The 22,725-nt window shown below is 37.7% G+C and overlaps 1 protein-coding gene across 1 annotated transcript in view; it reads right to left on the bottom strand.

The window, feature by feature from the left end:
- RNF180 (ring finger protein 180) overlaps positions 1-22,725 on the bottom strand; it is a 72,934-nt gene that overhangs the window by 19,365 nt on the left and 30,844 nt on the right. Inside the window, exon 4 of the mRNA XM_074166692.1 lies at positions 199-424. Coding sequence (XP_074022793.1) covers positions 199-424 — 226 coding nt within the window. The remainder of the gene's footprint in view (positions 1-198; positions 425-22,725) is intronic.

The following is a 22,725-nucleotide window of genomic DNA, read 5'->3' as shown; positions in this document are numbered from 1 at the left end:
TAACATCAACAAATTTTGCTCTGCATGCATTTTGGATGTGGCCCATTGCACATTATTATTTATTTATTTCTTCTTTTTACAACTATATTTTGTTAGCAGGGTTGTACTATACTTTCAACTACATATTTATTCAGGCCATAAATTCAGGAAGAAAACTACAGATAATTTTCTGTGTTGTAAAAACTTTCATTTTTATACCTGTTTGGAAAAAGACTCTGGCAATTGTAGTGCGACACAGTGGACATGGAGTGCTGGCTGGATTGTCTTTGGCAAGCATCCTTAAGCAAGGTTCACAAAAGATGTGGTGGCATGGATAGCACATATAAGGATTGAAATAAACATCCAGGCACACTGCACAGAGATAGCTTTCTTTATCTCCTCTGAGTTCATGCTCATCGTCTGTATGCAGGTTATCATTTGTAGACTGCAAGAAGAAAAAGAAAAAAGAAAACATCTTTTCACAGCTCAGCTCATAACTATTTTGGATAAATCAATCAGCAGAAAGGTGAGTTTAAATAATGCCGAAGAAGTTGGTGCACACTGGTGATATTCTTAATTTTTAATACAGGTTACTTTTAACGAGATGATAAAACATACTGATAAGACAGAAATGTCATAACAAGCACTCTGTGGGAAAGGAGAACAAAAATCATATGAGACAGTAAAAGAAAGAAATAACGAAAGCAAAAAGGCTGAGTAAAACTGTACTATGACCCGATTTCCTATTTTAAAATGAATCTTAGCTATTTATTTGTAATGTTATTACCAAAATACCTGGTTACTTTGCCAAGAAAGACAAAAGACAAAACAAAAGTCTCTAAAAATAACCTGTGGATTATTCTGCCTTTGACAGGTAATTTGTGAAGGGCATGTTTCGCAAGAATAATGACTCAGTTTGAAACAAGCCACAACTTTATTACTATAATGCAGAATGTAGAACCTTAGACTAGAAAGTTTAGGAACCTCTAACATCCTTGGTAGCTGCTTGCTTTTGCCAGCATGTATGCTCCAAATTTCCTTGCATTGATATATTTGTAGGGTGACATAGTTGGACTTCCCAAATGGTGTACATGCCACCACTTGTGTACATTGACAGGTTCCTGCTTTGCTCTTGTAAGATGATTAAACCTTTCCATGTAATCTGAAGATATTATACTAATGGCATCCAGGGGTTTGGATTAAAGAAAAAAATTACTTTTTTTTCTTCTCTATGGGAGCCACACAAGAGACATTGACTTTGCTCTAGCTCCTCTGTCCATCCTGTCTGTTTTACAGTGAACAGAACCCAACATAGCCCAATATTCAAGACACCCACCAGGAAAGAACCAAGACAGCAGGTGTCAGACGCTGCTGAATGTCAAAACTCTTCTCTCATGCCCCTTGTTCTAAACTCCCAGTCCTTGCTTAATCTCAGTTTATGTATCTTAATTGTAGTAGCCTTGTAGTATTAGTGCTTATAGCTGCCTTGTAGTATCAGTGACCTCTTACAAGCTCCAGTATCCACACTTTATACCCTCACACCCCTTGCTCAGCCACTGCTCTGTACCCACCTCTTTGCTAGTCCTGCAACGCAAGTCCTGCCAGTTCTTCCAGACACGCATTATTGACATTAAGCACACCTACTGATGCATTTCTACCCAATAAATACTACTCTGTGCTCAGGCAGCGGCTTGATTTACATCTAATTTGCATACCCACCAGCTATATATTACACAGGCCTCTTTTGACACTCATAGGCCATGGCAGATAACTACTGCCTGATACTGGAATACCAAATATTAGTGACAATTGTTATTTTGTGTCTACTGTAGAGATGGGATTCTCTAGATCTGTTTCAGAGACAATACATGTATGGCTTACTGGGTTGGATTTCTGTTGTCTCTCATTATAGTCAGTCCTCTTCTACCTGGGATACTGAATACTGCACATAATGAATAATCCCTAGCAGTACGGGTACTGTGGAATGCATTTAAATATACAGAGCAGAAGCATTTACCCAGGATTTATCAGTTCTGGATAAGCACTTGTCCTGCCAGTCCAGCTCAGCCTTCACATCACACTTTCCAGAATACTAGGTGCCAGGATGGCTTAGAAAGTCTGGCCTGCTGTGACACGAATGCATGGAGACAGTTTGGGCATAGCACTGTGTCCAAACGTAAGCTCTTGTGCAACACTCGGCATCAATAACTGTGTGGCTCTTGTAGCACTTACCTCAGCACTTATTAGTCCAGCTTGATTTTCTCCATGCCAGACTTGAGATGGGCTCAGAAAACTTCAGTGTGTACTGAAATTTACTGCAGAGGCAACTAGGCTGTTCTGACAAGCAGCCAGCGTAGGTCTGGCTGGGACTAGCTTCTAGCTTCTCTAGCATCCACAGAAGCTGGTCCCAGACAGTAACAACTGGGACTACTACTTCCAACTCCACGCCGTAGGAGTGTTAGAGCAGCGCTATATTCCAACTAATCAATAACACTGTTTAACCCAGACTGTTTCTACACTTACAGCACAGACAACACACACTAGAACAGAATGGCAAAAGGTAATTGAGAGCTGATTACAGCTAGGTAATTTTAGAATGAAGGAAGCCTCATAATACTATTTCTTTGAGAAAAAGTGGAAAATAATTTGGCACAGAAAGTGAGGAAAATAGTCTGAGCTTAGCACAGAGATGACTTCAGCAGAAATTAGGAAACACTAATACATTCTGACAATAAAAACACCCTCCAACCCAGCCATGTGGACCTGGCATTGTTAGGTTAGTGGTTGTACTTGATGATCTGGAAGGTCTTTTCCAATCTAAATGATTCTATGATTCTATGCAAGAACAAAATCATAATTAAGAGCTAGCACAAAAACAAAAGATAGTGGGGGGAGAAGGAGAGGAAGCAAGCTTTTGCTTTGCTGGTTTAGATGAGCACTTATCGGAAAGAAAATATACACTGCGTATAGAGGAGCTGCCTGCCTCATTGGCTGCAAGTTAAACATCTTGCATGAGCCAATTAAGTAAATGAGGGAGCTAGAGGCAAAATGGCTGAGGACTCAAGGGTAATGATTGGTTCTGAGATAGGTTTGTAATCATGTTAAGATGCACAGACAGGAGAATCTCAGAGCCAACTGCAATTAGAAAGATCAAAATTATTCTAATGTGCAAACCAGACCCTAGTTAACAGTAATTTGCTTAGTAGATCAGAGGAAGGGCTGTTTTTTCTGCAGCTTTATGCCACTTCTCAAAAGACCTATCTAGGCACAAAACACCATTTAGTACCACAAACCAAAATCAGAGCTGCTTCCTTATGCAAGAAGCTAATGTGAAATAATTTAAACAGGCATTATTTTTCATTTGCAATCAAACAGTGCCTACACGTTCCAACTAGAGTCTGAGCTTCCATGTTTGAGAGCTTTACAAGCATAAACCAATATGTTATTCTTGCAGAATTATAGTACAGACAAAATCGAGAACAGCCATGTAGACACCAAGGACAGTCATGGGAATAAAAGATTGTCAAATACTAGCAGAAAACCTTGACAGCAAAACTATAACTCCTAAGAAATCAAAAGAAGGTAGGAGCCTCCAGAAGTTGCCATCATCCCAAGTTACTGTTAATACCGACTGTACCACCCGACAGTAACCCCTGATATTTCACTGGTTGGAAGGGCAAAGGATGTTAACCAAAAAAAAGGAGAGAAACAGAGGATCAGCTTCTGTTTGAAAAGCATATAAAGAATGTTAACTAACAAGAAGTCTAAGATGGTTTGGCTGGACTACATGAAAGTATTTGATTCAGTCTCACATTCAGAGAAGACACATGCACCAATGAATAATGTGATAGTTAATGTAAGATTTACCTGTAATCATGTGAAAGACCTAGAACTAGTGGATGTAAGTACTAACAAGAAAAAATTCTATATGTATGCTACCAGTAAAAGGAGGTTCAGAGTAAAATCTGGAAGTATGATCAGAACAGTGATAAAACTAAAGAAAGCACAAGGAACATTTGCCCCAGGATGCCAAACTATGAAATAAACCTGGCAAAAACTTTCATTTTAAACTGACAAATTTAGAATGCTTTGTAAACTCAAAAATGTCCACAGTTAAGGGGAATGATGACCAAGAAAAAAATTAGTTCTATACTTCACTTGATTATCTTGCAAGGATAACTGCCTGAAATAAAAAAGTGTATTTCATAGAAATACTAGCCCAGAAAAGATTAATGATCAAAGGTGGGACCTGCCAAAAGGCCTTGAAGTTAAGTAAACATTAGAGAAAGTTTTCCATATATTTCACTTTTCAAACAGAAGATTGAAAGCCTAAAGATACCTGTGTATGCTTTCTCAATGCAAACACAACTCCAAGCTAATTAGTAGTTGACTTAATATTTGTGCATAGAATGCCCTGAAGTGACAGCAGAAGAATAATCTAAATGCCTCATAGGGCTACATTCTTCTACTAACCAAGAGTAAAATAGGGGAATGCCATGGACTCTCCCCATCTAAATGACCTTGGTGTGAAAGCAGAGTCAGGGATAAGCCAGTCGTCGTGGACATGCCATTTTCAGGGCAGTGCTTTGCAGTGTTGTGGTACTAAGAATGAGAAATAATTTGTGTAATCTGGGATGGGATGTGCTAAGCAGCACAGGAGCAGAGAAGGGTTTGCCCAAAATATCCAGGACCAGAACATCACCCTTTGTCATCAAATGGTACTGGCTGTGTCCTCCTCTTCTCTGGCCCTGAAAATGAAAAATAGTAAATATGCAGTTCATTTGCTCTGCTTTTCACTTTCTTTCTGTATATTAAGTAATAAATAGGCTAACTGCGACACAAAGCTGCAGAGCTTGCCTTCCACTGGAATTGCCTATTAGAACATGCCCTTTGCTATAACATTCAATGGGAACATCCTCAGTGGTGGTACTGAGGTTGCTCAGAGAAGTTGTGGGTGCCCCATCCCTGGAGGTGTTCAAGACCAGGCTGGATGGGGCTTTGAGGAACCTGGTCTGGTGGGAGGTGTCCCTGCCCATGGCAGGGGGTTGGAACTCGGATGATCTTCAGGGTCCTTTCCAACTCAAACCATTCTATGATTCTATGTGGTAATCAGAATACATATTCCATTAGGTGTTACATAGACTAGATAGAAGGGGAAAAAATTTCTTTCTGTCCTTGTATGCTTAATGTAAAGGTGGATAAAACATAGTCTCTTTATGGAAGAAACTCCTTCACTGTCCTCTTACATGAACAGAACCTCAAACAGTACCTCAAAAGAGGAGCAGTGGTGTGGGAGGCGCAAGAAGCCACATTTTCACCCTTAAGAAACCCAGAGGAAGACCTGATTTGCTGCATAGTCGCGTACCTCACATTTTCAAAGAGCGCAGTATATGTATTCTCCTTTGTTCTCTCGGAAGCTGCCTCTTGGTAATCTGTTCCATGCTATTCATAAGCTGTACATTAAAAATCTGCAATGACTTGCAGCTCTAAAATAGACTGAAAGCCTTCAGTTATACTATATAATCAGAATCATACACCTGAAAATGTTTGAAAGAATGAATATAGATCCTGTTTTGTACAGAAATGGATCAAAAAGAAATAAATACTTCTTGGTTACTTCTGGAAAAAATAATCAGTGGGTTTAGCCTGATTTCCAATAGAAATGCAACTTATGGGAGTGCCATGTCTATCCATCTGTCAGGTGGTCCCACAACAGCTTTTGAATCCATTAGTCAATTGTAACCAAATCTGATACAAGGGTTGTGACCTCAGACATATTTGTTTCCTGAAAATTTCATAAAAAATGTCAGCTAGATTGAATAGAGAGACTGAAATGAGTGCCATCACTATGGAAAGTCTGCAGGTGCTTTGTTGTTTTGAGCAGAATTGATCTAGCCAAATTTCTGCAGACCAAATTGGTAACTTTTAATGTTACTCAGAAACTCAGAAAACAAATTCAAGTCCAATTTTAAAAAGTAGGAAAAACCCTAACAATAACCTAAACTAGCAGAAGTTCTTCCAAATCAGGCCATAAGGTCTACTGGGGTTTGTACGCTTTTGAGCACTGTTTTGGTTGACTGGTATGATGAATGCAAAAGGGCATCTTTTCAGGTGTTTGGGAAAACTAAGCTTGAAATATATAAATCATAATAGGGCAGAGGTGCCAATGCCCATGGCTTAAATATCTGTGCAAATCAATAATTTAGTCTGAAGTCCCTGCACTCTAAATTTCTCCCTGTACAACATTTCAGAAAAATCCAAAGGCAATCCAAAAACTTCAAAGCAGAGCAAAGCAGTCAAAGCAGCTCTCTGGAGCTACCTACCACCATGTCCTCCATTGAGATTCTCTCTGCTCCATTTGGGTGGGAAAAAATGCTCAAGGGGAAACAACTGAAGGACATTTTCTTCATTCTTCTTCTAGAGAAGTTTTGTTTAAAGCTAACAGTGTATTTTTTTTTTTTTTAATTCTGTATCATTTAGAAGTAGCTTTACACAGTGGAGTTGTTCATCTTGTGTGATTATGTGCTTTGCTGATCAAGGCTTCTAAGGCAACTACTGATAGGACACTGACACTTTTTGTATATGCTCCTTAACACTCTTATTTCCTTTCCCTCTCTATTTGAGTTATCAAAGGTTGTTCTGAGGTCAAGTTTATTCATGAGAGCTACTGCTTTTCAGACCTGAAGAGACTTTTTGACCCTCAAAACTTTGGTTTTTTCCAACTCTAGCAGTTTGCCTAATCAAATATGCTTTATTTGATTTGTTTAATCAAATATATATACACATACTAACTTCTGTCTATCAATCTTGAATTGTTTTTAGCTTTAGGTAATGATGGTATTACTACACTCTTTTCTTAATCCTGCATGATCTCTTAGTGAAAAACACAGGCAAGTTAAATTTCTTATCTAGTTAAAGTTTACTGAATTATTACATATAGGCCATAACTGAGAAAATTAAGTATCAAAGTTTTAATGTCTGCTGTATCCAAACATTACACATGCTACAAACAGAGCCAGGTCAATGACTCTATGAGTTTATCATACTCCTGCCTAAGATAATTATCCAGTCTATTATTTTAGTATCTGAGCACCTCACGAGTACAACTCATCAAAACTTGGCTGGTTAGCTCAATCATTTTCTCAAATATGCCTTAAAGTTTCTTGTACTTGCCTACTGTGACTTTGCACTATTGCCAACCTACTCGGCTATGAAAATCTCATGAAGTTCTGCATGGTGCTGTTTGGACTTGACTAGGTGGCTGCCTTTGCACAAATCACTGGTGAGTCATTAGAAGGTCCAAGTATGTTAGCCACAATTTAAAATGCATGAGGAAGAATTGGATAGCCTACAGAAAAGATACTAGAGATTAAAACAGTGAGCTCTATTGGCCTGAAGGTGAGATGCTCATAAAAAGCAAATGGTGCTTGCTAGTTATGAAACCTAGTTTGTGAGCTGGCATTAGTACTGTTTTCTTTTGTTCAGGTGCAATAAGACACAGTTCAGAGGAAGGATCAAAGGTACTGAGAAGGCTGCACATAGTCAACAAATCTTTGAGAATCACTCTGACTTCACTACTCTTCTCAAGAGTTGAAAGACATGTTGTGCACCCTGAAATATAAATAAGTCTTCCGATATGCGGGCCTGGAACAGTTAGCTTGAAGATATTGTTGAAGCATAAAGGAGGAGATAGGAAAGGAGACAATTTCCTTGGTATCAGAAGGAAACACTTGGGATAACTGGGAACTGGGAGCTGAGCAATGGATACGCATGGACACAGGGCATTGCTTCCATGCTTACAAACACCGTCTGGAGCAGCTGTGCTGGAAACTGTTCCTTATGACTGGTAAGCAAGAAGGCAAGTGTCCAGAGGCAAGAAATTATGCATTTCATTTAACCTATGTGATGTTGCCCGTTTGATGAGGCCATTCACATCATCATCAGAGCAGAGGCCTCACCAATGGAAGATGTAGGGAAATGAAAAAACTGCCAACTCTGTGGAGCCTTGTAAGGCCAAAAAATTCTTCAAGTATTGAATGCCAGGACACCTTCACAACCACAGGGTAAGTGTGGGTATAAAAAAACATTGGAAGAATACAGTTTCTGCTTGCCCAAGGGGAATTTCTTCTCTTGTCACCTTATATAAACTGCTTTTAAAGGCCCTCCTGAAGTTCTGTACAGGTTGTTACTGAGATGCCTTCTAGAATAAGATACCCAAGTTTGAAAATTTTCAATTTGAAATTTACATTGAAAACCAGAGAGGGCACAAGGAAAACATGTAAAAGCCAAAAATTCTTCCTGCAACAGAAGGCAAAGGAATTCAATCAACTTGATTTTTAAAAATCTATCATAATAAGGAATAATAAGATGCCACATCTTAAAAATGCAATTAACACTTCAAACTGAAAATAAGCCACAAATCTGAAGGGAGAATAATAACAATTGAAATGGGTTATCAATGTGGTAAACTCTCCAGGACTTACAGGCTACATATTCAGACTATTCTTTTTCAAAATAGCTAATCTCACAGCCTGTAAGTTAATGGAGCAGGTATAAGACAGTAAGTGCAAAGCCTACAGGGCGCTATTTATCAGTGTGTAACTATTACAACCCAGCTATGGACAGAACTTAACTAAGAGACAGTACTAGCACTGACATGGCTGGTTTAATTCAGCACTCTACAGAATGTAAAGTGCTCTTGTACATGGGCACTTCACTGGAGTCTACGTAGGTTCAGCCTGCATTTTTCTTTTCTGGAGAAACAGTTGTATTTAAAAAATATCAAGGTAATCTGACAATATCTGACTTTCATAGACCTGAAACTACTACAAAGAAACAATAAAAAACATGACTTAGAATGAATTTAAAGTTTTGCAGGGTATATTTATTTGATCTGATTGCTCAGGGAAACATGTCCTTTTTACAGACTTCATTACTTAAAAAATTAATTAATGAGCATTTTTTAGAGCATTTTTTAAACTTCCAGTTAGAGAGTCATTGAGAGTTACAGAACTGTGATAACCTCAGTAGCTTGTTAATGACAAAGATTATTTAATATTAGTTAAATGCATTGTTAATATGATTTCTTTTCAGTAAAAGGACAATTTGAGGACATAACTGGAGTACCTTAAGAAAAATAAATTTATAAAATGCCTTGATACATGGTAAGTTAATCAATTTGTCTCACTGAAATATTTTTAGTTCAGCAGATCTTTAATCTTATTTCTGTTGGGAGACAACGGCTTATTTTGTGGAAAAAGTGAAAAACAAAACTCAGAAAAACAGACAAAGGAGAAGAAAATGACGTAATAACTTTTCTTTTTATTCTTGTACACACTTCACAGAAGTGGAATAATGACTATTTTATTGTATTACTAATTCATACTGTTTTAATCAGGTTGAAACAGGCCAGATAGATCTGAATATCCCTTGTGCAAGATGTTATACATGGCCATTATGCACATATCCCCTTTCTTTCCAAGCATCTTATATAATATGTTTCAGTTTCTTGTTATGATGGATTTGAAATTATCTAAGCATTTTTTGTTACACAATTTGGTTAATCTCTGCAGTTCCTCCTACGGAGTAATCGAGCCTTTAAGCTTTAGGATATACATCTAAACTGGCAGCTCTAGATATTATTACCCTCTTGGAAATTTCTCTTAGGAGAATCATATTTATTGTTTAGGAGTATCTGTTAACACAGCTTTTATGAACATCTCTTGAAGATCATAGCAACTACTTCATTGACTTATCATAAAGTATTATTAATTTTAAAATAATTTAATTATCAAGATGAATTCAGAGACAGGCCATGAGAATAAATATTACTCAAAGAACTTGAACCACAATCATCTTAATGCTTTAATATTTATACCCACCCCTAAATGAGTACATAAGAAAGGAGTGCCATGCTGCAGGCCTACCTTCATTTTTATTTTGATTTTGCATTAAATAAAACATACACATTATTTATTCAGGCATTTAAGAGAATGATGTGAGCATTATAGCTAAGTTGGTAAATGAAGCTTCACACCAAAAATAAATATGTAGAGTAGAGCACCTAGGCGCAGCTATTAGTGTCAGTACACATAACAATAAAGCAAATATTAATAATCATTCCTCTTTATTGTAACTAGTATTTCAAAAAAGGAGAAGGAAAATAAATTTGCAGAGGCCTGCAGAAACTTCTATGAATGTCCTAGAGCCTTGATGCAATGCCTAAATAACAGATAAGAGGTTGTGTTGGCCCTTGTGTGAATTCTATGCAGAGAAAACTTTTTTTTTTTGGAGAACTTTTTTTTTTTTTTACAGAAGTTGTAGGGAAAAAAATTATTTTATAAACTCCTTTGCATTTGAAATGATGTAGAACTGGCAATAACATGCGTGCTAAATGTACTGCTGAAGTTTACAGACCTATTTGGACTGGAAGGTTAAATGACAGTCCCGAAGAAGTAAACAAACTGCAAGCACAAAGATTGCCTTCTGTTAGCTAGATCAAAGCAGTTGCTATTTACATGTGAAGAGTCCTCCTCTCTGGTACAAGGAGAGCACAACTGCTCTCTAGTACAACCTAATAGTTGTTCTGGTACACGGTAAAAAGAGTCCTGTCAATTCACATATATAAAGAGCCAGAGAATCAGTAAAATATTTCTGTTGAAATACTAATGTTATACCTGTAAAAGCAGCATATCTTTTAATTTTAACAAAGAGATTTGCAGCCCTGAATAACAGACAACTGTATGCATTTATTTTTCCACTCTACTTATAGGCTTTGCGTGAATGTATATACTATTACTCTTTTAGGGAAAATACTTGTAACAAAATGTCTTTAAAAGAATGTCTGGAACAGTGCTGCTATATTTTGGCAGCTTTGCATAAATATAGTCACAGTATATCAAACAACCCATCTGAAATTATTCTTATCATTCAGCATAAATTTAAGCAAATTACAGTGATGCCTGACAAAATCTGAGTTAACAGCACACAAAAGGCTCTTTTGTGCAGAACACCTACTCTTACCATTAAAATAGGTTTTTCTCCAGCACTATACCACAGAAAGTGGAGTAGGTGACACGGGAAGAGTGCTGGTCAGAGACGGAGGTCCACTCTTGTTCTGAACAGCATTTACAAACTGTTCATAACTCAAAGTATCATCTCCACTTCTGGAACACAGTTTTATAAATAATGACATCAATCTACAGATTTTAAGTTTCCTACCGAAGACTCACTGTTCCTAGGATTTTCCAGCTCCAAGTTACAGTTCTCTCTGCTCGTAAAGTCTATAGCAACTGCATAGATCTGTCTGCTAACAGTTATCAAGATAAAAGATCAACACAATGAAAATTACAGAGTTTCTGGCTGCTAGATATGGTTATAGGGGACTGATTACTGTTTTGGACAGAAAGATGGGCTTGCTGAACTTAACTGTCATCACAGGATTTTTCAAAAATGTCTTTAAAATAAATTTTACACAAATTCTTCAGTAGTATTATGCAAGCATGACTTTCAGTCATTAATTGTGGTGGCAACAGGATCACTCAAATTTATTAATACAATAACACAGATTTCCAACACAGGCTGGGGCAGAAGTGAGAAAGCTCTTGCCTTTTATTCATCAGATAGAAGAGAATTTACGTAAGAACTGTCACAACTATGACTCAAAAGAGGTACTTAACCCAGATAAATTAACCGTGCCTCTATCTGTATTTACCTGGATGCACATTATGGTATGCCCAATCCTGACCCTTCGGCTGGGCACCTGTCAAATGTGACATCCTTCCATCTGGGCTGGGTGCCCACCGTGTTCTTTTCATTGGTTTGGGACATGCCTACCTCTCATGCCAAAATCAACATACAAAGAGGACACCCTAGATTTATGACTCTACAAGTACCCTCTGTTTCCACAATTGAGGCATAGGTTGTGAGATACTACAGTAAAAGAAGGATTCACCTAGTGAGATGAATTGCTTTAAAATACATTGCCCTAAAATTAGGAACCTAAAACTATATTTAGAGAAATAAATGATTGTCCCAGTTTTCAAAAGTTTCCTTATCTGAATGGAGAAACTGGGTGATCATCTTGCTCAGAACAACCAGGCCACCTATTTAAAGAGTCTTGGCCGAGTTTCTCAAACTCAATTTAATTATTAATTACATAAATAGACTCCATCTCCAAACAGTGTTTAAAGTACAACATTCACTTACACTGAAGGAAAATAAAGACAAGTAAAGGGTTTCAAAGAAGAATATATCTGAAAAACTCAGGGAAAATGTCATTAGATTTCATCACTGTTGCCTAATTTTTTTTATACCTAGTAAGATCACTACTGAATCCTAACTTCACCAGAATCAAACCTGTGAATTCACTCCTTATGGGATGGCCTGAAAAAATCATATACAGTTTTACCTTAAAATGTAAAAAAGCAAATCTCTGAAATACAGACATACATGTCTTTACTTCAAAGAATCAGGAAAATAATGCTGGATTTCCCATTACTATAAATTTGCAAGAAGTCCAAATCTGTTTGATTTCCCACAGAACTTGTATTGCCTTTCTGGAGATTTTCTCTAAATTGTAAATGACACTTTGAAAAGAAAAAAATAATTTAAGGTTAAGACTGTAGGAGTCATCCACAACAACAAGCAAAATCTTTTTCTCCATTTTGATTATATAGTCACTGTGACTCAGTTAAACTTGCAGTTTGTAATCCATCTGTAGTAGACATTGTAATACAAAATTAAAACAATAAACCATCAAAATACAAAAGTGTTTCAGATGTCTTTATGTAGCAATAGAAAAAAAAAAAGTCCCCTTTGTTTATTCTTTTCATGCAACCTTTGGAGAGTGACACTGAAATTTGATCCTGTGCTGTTTAAAAAATATCCACATGGATCTGCAGTAACAAAATACAATCCAACTGGTTCATATATTGTTTTTCTGACAAATAATACCTAGATGTTCAATTTGATTAACCAATCTCTCCTCAACTCTTATTCTTCATGATGTTTTATCAGAAAATTTATCAGAAATTTTATCATAAATTATGGTTCTGTGATGGCAGCTGTCAGCAATAAGCACATTCTTTCCTCCGTATTTTATTCAGTCATATCAGAAGTCACTCAAACTGTGCCAAAGCTTGTTTTCCTCAAATTTAACCATTAGATGCCTCAGTCTGAAAGTGTTCAACATGGACATCTTCAAAGGGGTCAGCTGTCAGTACAATGATACCTAAATAAATCCCCTTTCCAGATACTTGATTTAGGCTGCTGTTATCCAAATCTTTTCTGTCTGATAAACAGAGCAGAAATTATTGCTTATTTTTTATTTCTCAGTATGTGAAAAATCTTGCATGCATGTTTGTGTAATAACTAGTAATTTCATATACACTTCCATAAATGTTTCCTTTCATACAGAGAAAATTACACTTCCTGAACAGGTATTACAACATTCAGACTGTATTTTATGCAAGACGACTTTTCTGTGTTGTATAAGCAGCATATTGCATCCTACCTCATTTTCCCAGGAAGATGGTAAGGCCATTCTAAATTTTAGGGTGGCAACATTTCTTGTGAGCCTTCCTACAAAAGCCTTGAGGGGTCTGAATAATGACCTCTGACAATTTCAATCTTTTCTCTCTGTTATAGTTTAATACTGCAGAGTTTTCTTCTAGTGAAGGCTCTCACAAAGCTTCTCAGAAGCCAAATATGAAAATCCACTCCCCCCCAAAAAAAATCAGCGTTTAAAGCTTTTCTTTGACAGGGTGCTGGAACAGAAAAATCAGGCTGAACATCTGCTATTTCACATTTCTCTGCCTGGATTAAAAAAGTTGGATGCAACTATTAATGTTGGTGCAACATACTCACCAACAGAAAGATTTAAGTATTACTGTGCTAAAGTCTTTCACTGCCTATAAATAGGATTAGTAGCAAAAAGAAAGCAACCTCAAAGTAAATGGTAACAGTGTAAGAGAGAGCAAACGGGTAAAAAAAATCGCAGGCCATAACCTTGACTTTCACTTCTCAAACACCATTTCCTTTGCAATCGCTTGTTTAAAACATAAACCTTACATAGGGTCTAGATGGTCTGAAAATTGAAGCTTTCTGAATTTTAAGCAGCAGACTGATGAAAAGATCTTTTGAAAAGCCCTGCCAGCTGTCCCCTTCTTTTGTACAGAAATCTCTTCACCTTTAGCAGTGGTCTAAGCATATGTGACACCTCTTTAACAGCTATAAAGTTGTTATACACAGTTTTATTTATGATATAAATGCTACACTGCTAGTTATTATGCCGTAAGTTTCTGTTCAAACAACAAGTTGCTACGAGATTAGACTTTTGGATTAAAAAATCAAAAGAACAGTGATTCTAGAAGATTTTATTTTCTACTTACATTGCTGATTAAATTTTATTAGCAAAGGAAACAAGCACTTCACTACATTTACACAGGAATTTAATTCAAAATTTCTCTTGTCTTTGTGTAAAGAGAATATAGCCCTGTAGATGACATAGAAGTAGCAGAAAACTTTTTGTAAAGAATGAGCTGGATATTTAGGAGGCAGAATTAGACTTCTCCTTTCTTAGAACATCTCGGACAACAATCTTCCAGAGGAAGCCTCATTGCCAGTTAGTAAGCTGTGATCCATTGCTTGTAACATTACAGTCTCACTCTTGACAAGATCCATGGCTACAAGCTGACACCGACTGAACATAATTCATCTTCTGCAGCACAGAGGGTGTGGGACAAGGGACCGGTCTCTAGACAGGCTCCCACGTCTCTCTTTTCAGAGGGGATGTGAGGTGCAAAGACAAGGGCCAACATGGAGCACTGCTGTTGCAATGCTCAACACAAGAAGTTTACTTTTTTGGTGAGATGGTGGAACTGAATTGGTCTTCTTGCTCCAATGAAATTAATCCATATTCTGATTAGCAGTGTAGGACAGTGGAAACAAATACCTCCTTACTTTTGATAAAATGTGCCTAACAAAAAGTTATGATTTTGTTACCATGGGTATTCTTTCATTCAGGTGTATTTTGTGCCTTTCTTGTAAAATTTACATTCATACTGCACACTAACCTGGAATTTGTCTTTCCATTATTAGCAAAATATAAAACAGTAATACATTTCATTAATGGAGCTGTACAGAAATGCTCTTTGTGTTCTCATTTTCACCTACAAACTACTCTTTTGATAAAATAGTGCTTCTGTAAGAAAACCTGCTTCAAACCTTGTGAATTGATTACATTGTAACAGAAACTTTATTACAGTATTTGAATCACATCATCTCCAGAAACTGAAGCTCCTCCAACACATTCTGTTACAACTGAAGAATTCCAATTCCTTGTTAATTTTATGTGGTGAACACATTTCATCTATGTTCATCTCCAAATAGAGCTCCAACTTCCTTCCCATTTTGTTTACATGCACCAATAATTAAAATGATAAAGCTTCCTTACAAAAAGACTAAAAATGCTTTGGTAAATGACAGTGAGTAATAAAAGATCATCTATGAAAAGGTTAGAGAAACCTCAATGGAGAAATTCAGTCCTAAAATAGTGATAATTTCTATAGCTAATTAAATTACCATAGAAGTCTTCATAAAGGACACAACTTCCTACTTTGTATCTAGTAAAACTGTGGGGGGAAAAAAAGGAGAAACTATCAAAATAATCTTACTAGACTTCAGCAGAGGACAGATCATGCACAAGAGCAACCCACATAGTTCATGACTCTCAAGTGAGGTCTTGGAAACTTTCTGATGTTAGGTACTAATTTTAATTTCCTTAATGTGGGCAGCATCCTATGTCCTAGCTTAGCAGAATGGAAAAAGTCTTTTCTAATGGGGAAACATAGCAGGCAAAGACAAAAGACCCAATACAGTGAAGCACACAAAGCCAACCAAAGCCATTTAGTTTGATTGTCCTGGGTTGGTTGCCTCCTTAATGCAAGTTTGTAGCTGATAAACTATGACCATTTTTAGATGTATTATTTATGTCAGTTCTTCAGGCAAAAGCAGGGCATGTTTGGAGCAATGAAGCTCACTTTTAAATTGTTCAAAGACCTGTCTATCTTAAAAAGATTAAAACTTGTTACTTTTCATTTTATGGCTTTCACAGTGCATTCAATGGGAGGCTAGGACTTTATTTTGGGTCTTAAAGGATGCAAGTTAAAGCCCTCAAGCAGAAGATCTGACATAAAGCCTTTGTGAAGAGTAAGACCAGCACAAATACTTACAAGTGCACATGACAAGTTCAAATCCTCTAGCACCCAACATTTAGTTACTATAAAGAAGTTCTTAGCCCTCATTCTGCAGAAAAACCTTCAAAAGTAATAAAATTTAACTGGTGGAGACAACCTGAAAGAAAAACTCACTGATGCGAACTCTGCCCTTCTTAAGCCTGAGTGCAGCCTTAGCTCTGAAGTCCATCACTGTCAACTTCAGTCACTTAACCACGGATCATTTAGTGGATACACGGGGTATGAAATGGCAATGAAACAGACTCAGCTGGGAACTGGAGGTGCTGCTGGCAAGAAAATATAGAGAAAAGCACGAATGTGTCAAAACCAAACTACCAATGAGAGAAAGAAGAAAATTTATTTCTAGAAGTCCGTATGTGGCTGGGCTTTGTTTTTGTGTCCAAAACAGTGCTGATTGATAACACACCAGTGTTTTGGGTATTGCTGACCAGTGCTTGCACAGTGTCAATGCTTTCTCCCTCCTCGCCACTGCAAGTAGACTGGGGGTGGGCTTGAGGTTGGGAGTGGATATAGCCAAGACACCTGACCCATACCACAGGATGTCACACTCAGTAATAAATCCTGAGGGAGGTGAGGAGGAAAGTGGGACGTTTGTGGTTATGACATTTTTCGATGTAAGCAACCATTACGTGTGATTCCCAGGAGGTGGGTGGACATCTGCCTGTTGACAGGTAGGAGCAAATAAATTCCTCCTTTTGCTTTGCTTGTGCACACAGCTTTTACTTTCCCTATTAAACTGCCACTATCTTGATCCATGAGTCTTCTCACCTTCCTTCTATTTGCCCCACAGCCCTGTGGGAGAGAGGTGTGAGTGAGAGGCTGGGTGGGTGTTTGGCTGCTGGCCGTGGGCAGCCCACCACAGCCCTGAAGGTATTGAGCATATATTAATAAGTGTTTAATTACTCTTCCAAAGACTATATCTTGTCAGGAATAAAGAGGCATACAGATCACAAAAAAACCCCACCAACACCAAAACCCAAAAAAAAACTCAAACAGAAAACAAGTCACCTGTTGCATAAGAGTGGTGGTGTGCTCTCCCCCTTTCCCACCCCACCTTGGCTCCTGCTCAAGCCATCACCATTTCCTGATAGTGGGTTTATGTGCGACTCCTTCTCAGAGAGCAATTCCCTTTAGGAGGATTAGTCACTACTCCCGTGACAATAATTGTGAAGGATAATCACACAATAAAAGAATAGAAGAAAGCATGATAAATTTTGCTCTGTGTACTAAAGCAAATGATGTACACAAGTTTTTAATAGTTCTGCAGCCTGCAATCACAGTGCGTTGGCACTGCTCCTGACATTAGTGTATATAAACTTGAGTTTCAACAGATATTTTTAAAATACCATAAGAGATCACTTTACATTAAGCACTTTTAAAATATTTTAAAAATATTTAAATATTTTAAATGTTTAAAATATTATTTTAAAAGATCTTGTAAGAAGCCCAGATCAATACTAAAATGTCATAAAATACAGTTAGATCTTACTTCTATAATTTTTCTACAAGATGTCATCGTAAGTCCCCCTTTAAAAACAAGAAATTGTGAAAACCATTCTTTTGCACAGTATTTGCACAGCTGCAGTAGAAACCTACAGAGTTTAACTATATTTCCACATCCAGGGAAAGGCAGACCGAAATGACATACTGTACGCCACAAATGAGATTTTCATATGTGGTGGAAAGAAGCATGTATTAACTCCTGTGTGTAAATAATCCTTTATTATTACCAATTATTCCTAAAATAATATTCAGAGTAGTTGAAATTATATATAAACTGAGTATGTTTGCTAAACAAAAATTAAGACCATAAAACATCTCATTTTATACAGTGTGTGCTCCCATTTCGAAATATAAAAGCTTACTAGATAAGACTTTATAAAATCAATATAAAATATAGCTGCTCCAGCCTTCTGATCATCTTCGTAGCTCTCCACTAGACCAATTCCAACAGGTCCACGTCCTTCTTATGTTGCAGACTCCAGAGCTGGACAAAGAACTTCAGGTGGGGTCTCAACGAGAGTGGAGCAGAGGGGCAGAATCACCTCCCTTGACCTGCTGGCCACAATCCTTTTGATGCAGCCCAGGATGCGGTTGGCTTTCTGGTCTGCCAGTGCACCTTGCCAACTCATGTTGAGCTTCTCATCCACCAGAGTGCACATCCATCAGAGGGCTGGAGCACTTCTCCTCTGAAGACAGGCTGAGAGAATTGGGGTTGTTTAGCCTGGAGTAGAGAAGGCTCTGGGCAGACCTTATAGCAGCCTTCCAATACACAAAGCGGGCCTACAGGAGAGATGGGGAGGGACTCTTTATCAGGGAGTGGAGTGATAGGACGAGGGGCAATGGTTTTAAATTGAAAGAGAGGAGATTTAGATTAGATATTTGGAGGAAATTCATTACTGTGAGGGTGGTGAGGCACTGGAACAGGATGCCTAGGGGAGTTGCGGATGCCCCATCCCTGGAAATGTCCAAGACCAGGCTGGATGGGGCTTTGAGCAACCTGGTCTAACGGGAGGTGTCCCCGCCCATGGCAGGGGAGTTTGAGCTAAATAATCTTTAAGGTCCCTTCCAACCCAAACCATTCTATGATTCTATGAAATGATATTGTATCTTATAGATGTGACAAGTGCTTAGAAGCACTGTATTCTGAACATATATATTACCTTACAGGTAGGGCAACATATAGTAATCAAGAATAGTTAACAAAAATATTATTTTTGCAGGAGGAGCTGTGGTATATGGGAAAAGGGGGAATGACACCTTTATCTAACTTCAGCTTTTGCATCCCAAATGTCATCCCATGTGCTCAGGCCATTCTCTTAGACATGCAATACCTACTTATAGTTTCATACTATAAAAATCACCACACTGGTACACTGTAGCATATATAGCCACTTTGACCTGACAAAGGAGACATACAAGAGCTGATTACACCTTCGAACTATACAGCACCATCTGAGGCTCTGACCCAGAGCCAAGTGATTTGCAGGATGGATGCAACAAGTATGATCTAGGGGGAGTGAGCTCCAAGCAGAGTGACAGGACCAAGGCCACCCGGCTTCAGGTCAGACGATGATTCCTTGGCCCTCTTTCAGCAACTATAAATGTACTTAGTATGTCTAAGTGCCTGACCTAAATCTATTCAAACTAGTGCAGGCTGGAAGCATGATATGCAGTGGCTAAAAGGTCTCAGAATTATATAAAATAGGAACTGAGAGACTCTCTGGATCACTGAGCCCAGTATTCTAAAATTGTGAGTAATAAAACAGGTGGTCCACAGACTGCATTCTCCACAGCCACAGATCCTAAACCCCATTCCAACATCCTGAAACAAGTTTTAGATTTGTACCGAAAGGCAAAAGCAAAAATGACAACGTAGAAAACTAAGAGGAAGTAAATAAATGGCAGATAACATTGGGAAGGAAACTATGAACTTGTCTAGGTGTCTGTACAATATACCTGCTTTCACCAGTTCAACTTGTGCGAAAATTTTTTTCCTGGCACCATATCTAGTCATTAGGCTACTTCTGAGAGTGCAAAGACCCATCAACCCAGAATCTGAGGAAATTACTGTCAAAATTTTCTGCCTACCTCACCTATAGGTATGGTAGAATTCCAGAGCTTGGTGAATTTCTAAGTGCCTAAGTGTGGTACAAACAAAAACTCAAATCGAATGGTTTGAAAAATGTCTCTCCTATACCTGCCATGGTAGGAATGATACTTTGAAAAGAAAGGACCTCAGATATTGCCTTTAACAAAAAGTTTCTTTAGAATGTGACTTTGCTCTTATTTTTCACAAAAAGATCATTTAATTTGCTGTGTTTACAAGAAAAGCACATAATCTGATAATCTGGATAATACATTTTTCGAGGTCTGTATTTCAAAAGGACAATTTTCCAGAAGTTTAAAAGGTGCAAATACTACCTTAAAACAGATGCTAGGGTCTCATTTTTCTCCTTACACTCATTTACAGAACAGACACCACCGTTTAGTTCTTCACTTGTATCAAATGAGATTACAGGCCAAGATCCTGAACTTCATAATGGAAAAAACCCTCAACTATTGATTTCACAAAATGGGTAGCTGTACACATTATAATTGCCATATGGCAATCTAAAATAGTTCCTTGTAACAGTGCTGGAATTCTTTCCAGAATCCAAAGGCTAACACAATTCTTAAAAAAAATATAACTTACTTCAGTTAGAAATTGCAAGAATTTTTGCAAAGCATCAATATATTCTGGTCAAAAATCCAGGAAAAGTCTTCAGAGACAATAATTACCTCCCAGGTTTAAGCACACCGGTTTTAACCTCAGTTTTCAGTATGGCAAGACAAATGTATATTACCAGCAGAAACTGCATTTCTAGGCAGGTACTGGGAAGTGTGAATCTGTTATCCACCTTAACAAAGATTATTTGCCAATTAGTTAAAGCTTCAAACAAAACTACTTATTCCAAAGCAATTTGCAACGGTTAGCCAGCAAACAACTCATCTCTTAAAAAAATTGAAGTCTATTACCTGAACTAGAGCCTCCTAAGTACTTCTGATTTTTATAAAAGACTATTTTCATAGAACTGTCCTTTTGTCAGGTATGTATTTCCAGTTTCAGATTATGCTTTGTTTTCAAGCGTAATTTATGCATACTCAGCAATAAGTATTCATTAATATCTTTAAAATGCAGATAACAGCTCTGTGAAACCGTATATCATCTTTTATAACATAATCAATTAAAAAATACCTTACCTGCCAATGAAACTAAATTAATAATTCAGACTGCTCCATAATACCGCAATCAATGCAGCAGATTTTAATCCAACTGAGAAAAATTCTTCATAAGATTACAATGTTTCAAATCAGAGATGATTTGTGGTTTGCACCAGGCATACACTTACATATACACATATATTTATATATATAAAAGAGAATTCTTGCAATTGGGTATGATGATCATGTAAGAAAATGAAGAATACCCTAAATGCCCTGCAAAGCAAACATATCATTGCTTCTTGAAATTTGACCTTTTGTAACACTGTAATACTGGAAATATATCATGAAAAATCACTAGCCACTGTCTGCTGCCATTCTAATATGGACTAATCTTGCATTCTGCATGGGCAACTACCTGTTTCTGGGATGCCTGTTTGGGTTGTGATTAACTGTCATCCGTGCAAAGACAACTGGCTCTTTGCACAGTCATTTATATCTAGCAGGTCTCATAGGACATATCCAGAATCCCATGAAAGCTGATCTTCAGCTTTCGACACCAGTTAGATAAATGAGCAGTCTAGTCACTTTCACATGGTGTGAAGAAATAAATTTAGCACACCAGAGACACTTCTGTGCAATGTTAGCTCAAATAACTCCGCATGATGAAGCCAGAAACAGGAATGTATGGTGAAGACACCTGGGTGACCCTGCCTGGATTCAGGCTGATTCACATACAGAAGTTCTCAGATGGTCCTGCATTGTGCTCTTTCTTGATGGTGCAAACTTCTGTGTAGCCCTTAGGGCATTAATGCTAATTGTCCTGTGATGCTGGAGAGGACAGAAAAGGAACTCAGAAACACCTGCAGAATTCAGCTTGCTGCCCGAGACAGGCTTATCAGACAAAAGTTCAGCACTGGCCAGTCCAGATCCAGGATAATTATACTTGCAACAAGTGACGTGCCTTTTCAGCATGGTTGGAGAATCCATTTTACTTGTGTTTTTCACCATTTCTATCCCTGGAAAACCCCAGGATTCCTAGTCCTCCAGATGAAGTACCTATGCTGTGCTCAGTATTCACAAAGAAAAACCTCTGCCTGGAAAACATGACATGCTTTGTTTTACATCAGACCAAATTAAAATTTGAAGTAGCATATCTAATTTATCTTATCTCACAGTCCCTCGTCTGTCAGTGTTTCTAGCCTCATCATAGCATGTCTTCTTCTCACACAAGCCTCTAAAATTTTTTTCTCCCACTGTAACCACCCTGAAGTGTCTAACCATTAGTCTCCATGGCACCTATTGCAGCCACAGTGAGTAAAGAATACAGTACTTATTTCTATTTCTGTTAACTATATTCAGTTGGTCATGTGCTTCTTCATACACAAGGTGTTGTTGAACATTTAATTTTACTTCTCCAATTTTTATTCTTTACTTCAGCTGATCTTCACCCTTCAAGCTGGCTGTTTTCTTCCCCTGAATCATTACTGAAAGTAAACTGCATGCCCTTGAGACAGGGATTATTGAGTTTACCTACACTGAAAAGTACCTAACACTTCTAAAGTTCTTCAAAACAGATGCTGGAATACTCTACCTCCTAAAACTTTCATTGAAAATGCTACAATCACTTCTACAGAAAGGCTACACACTAAACAAAATGTTGCTTACAAACCAAATGGTTTTGTCTGAATTTAGCAATATTTAAAACAATATGGCAGTTTTTATGGGGAGCTCTTACAGTTTCTTGGGCACCATCACTGTGTATTTAGTGTGACTGTGCGCTGTA

The sequence above is a fragment of the Numenius arquata genome, chromosome Z (assembly GCF_964106895.1).
Source record: "Numenius arquata chromosome Z, bNumArq3.hap1.1, whole genome shotgun sequence".
Lineage (NCBI taxonomy): Eukaryota > Metazoa > Chordata > Aves > Charadriiformes > Scolopacidae > Numenius > Numenius arquata.
This window is presented reverse-complemented; position numbering and strand designations above follow the sequence as displayed.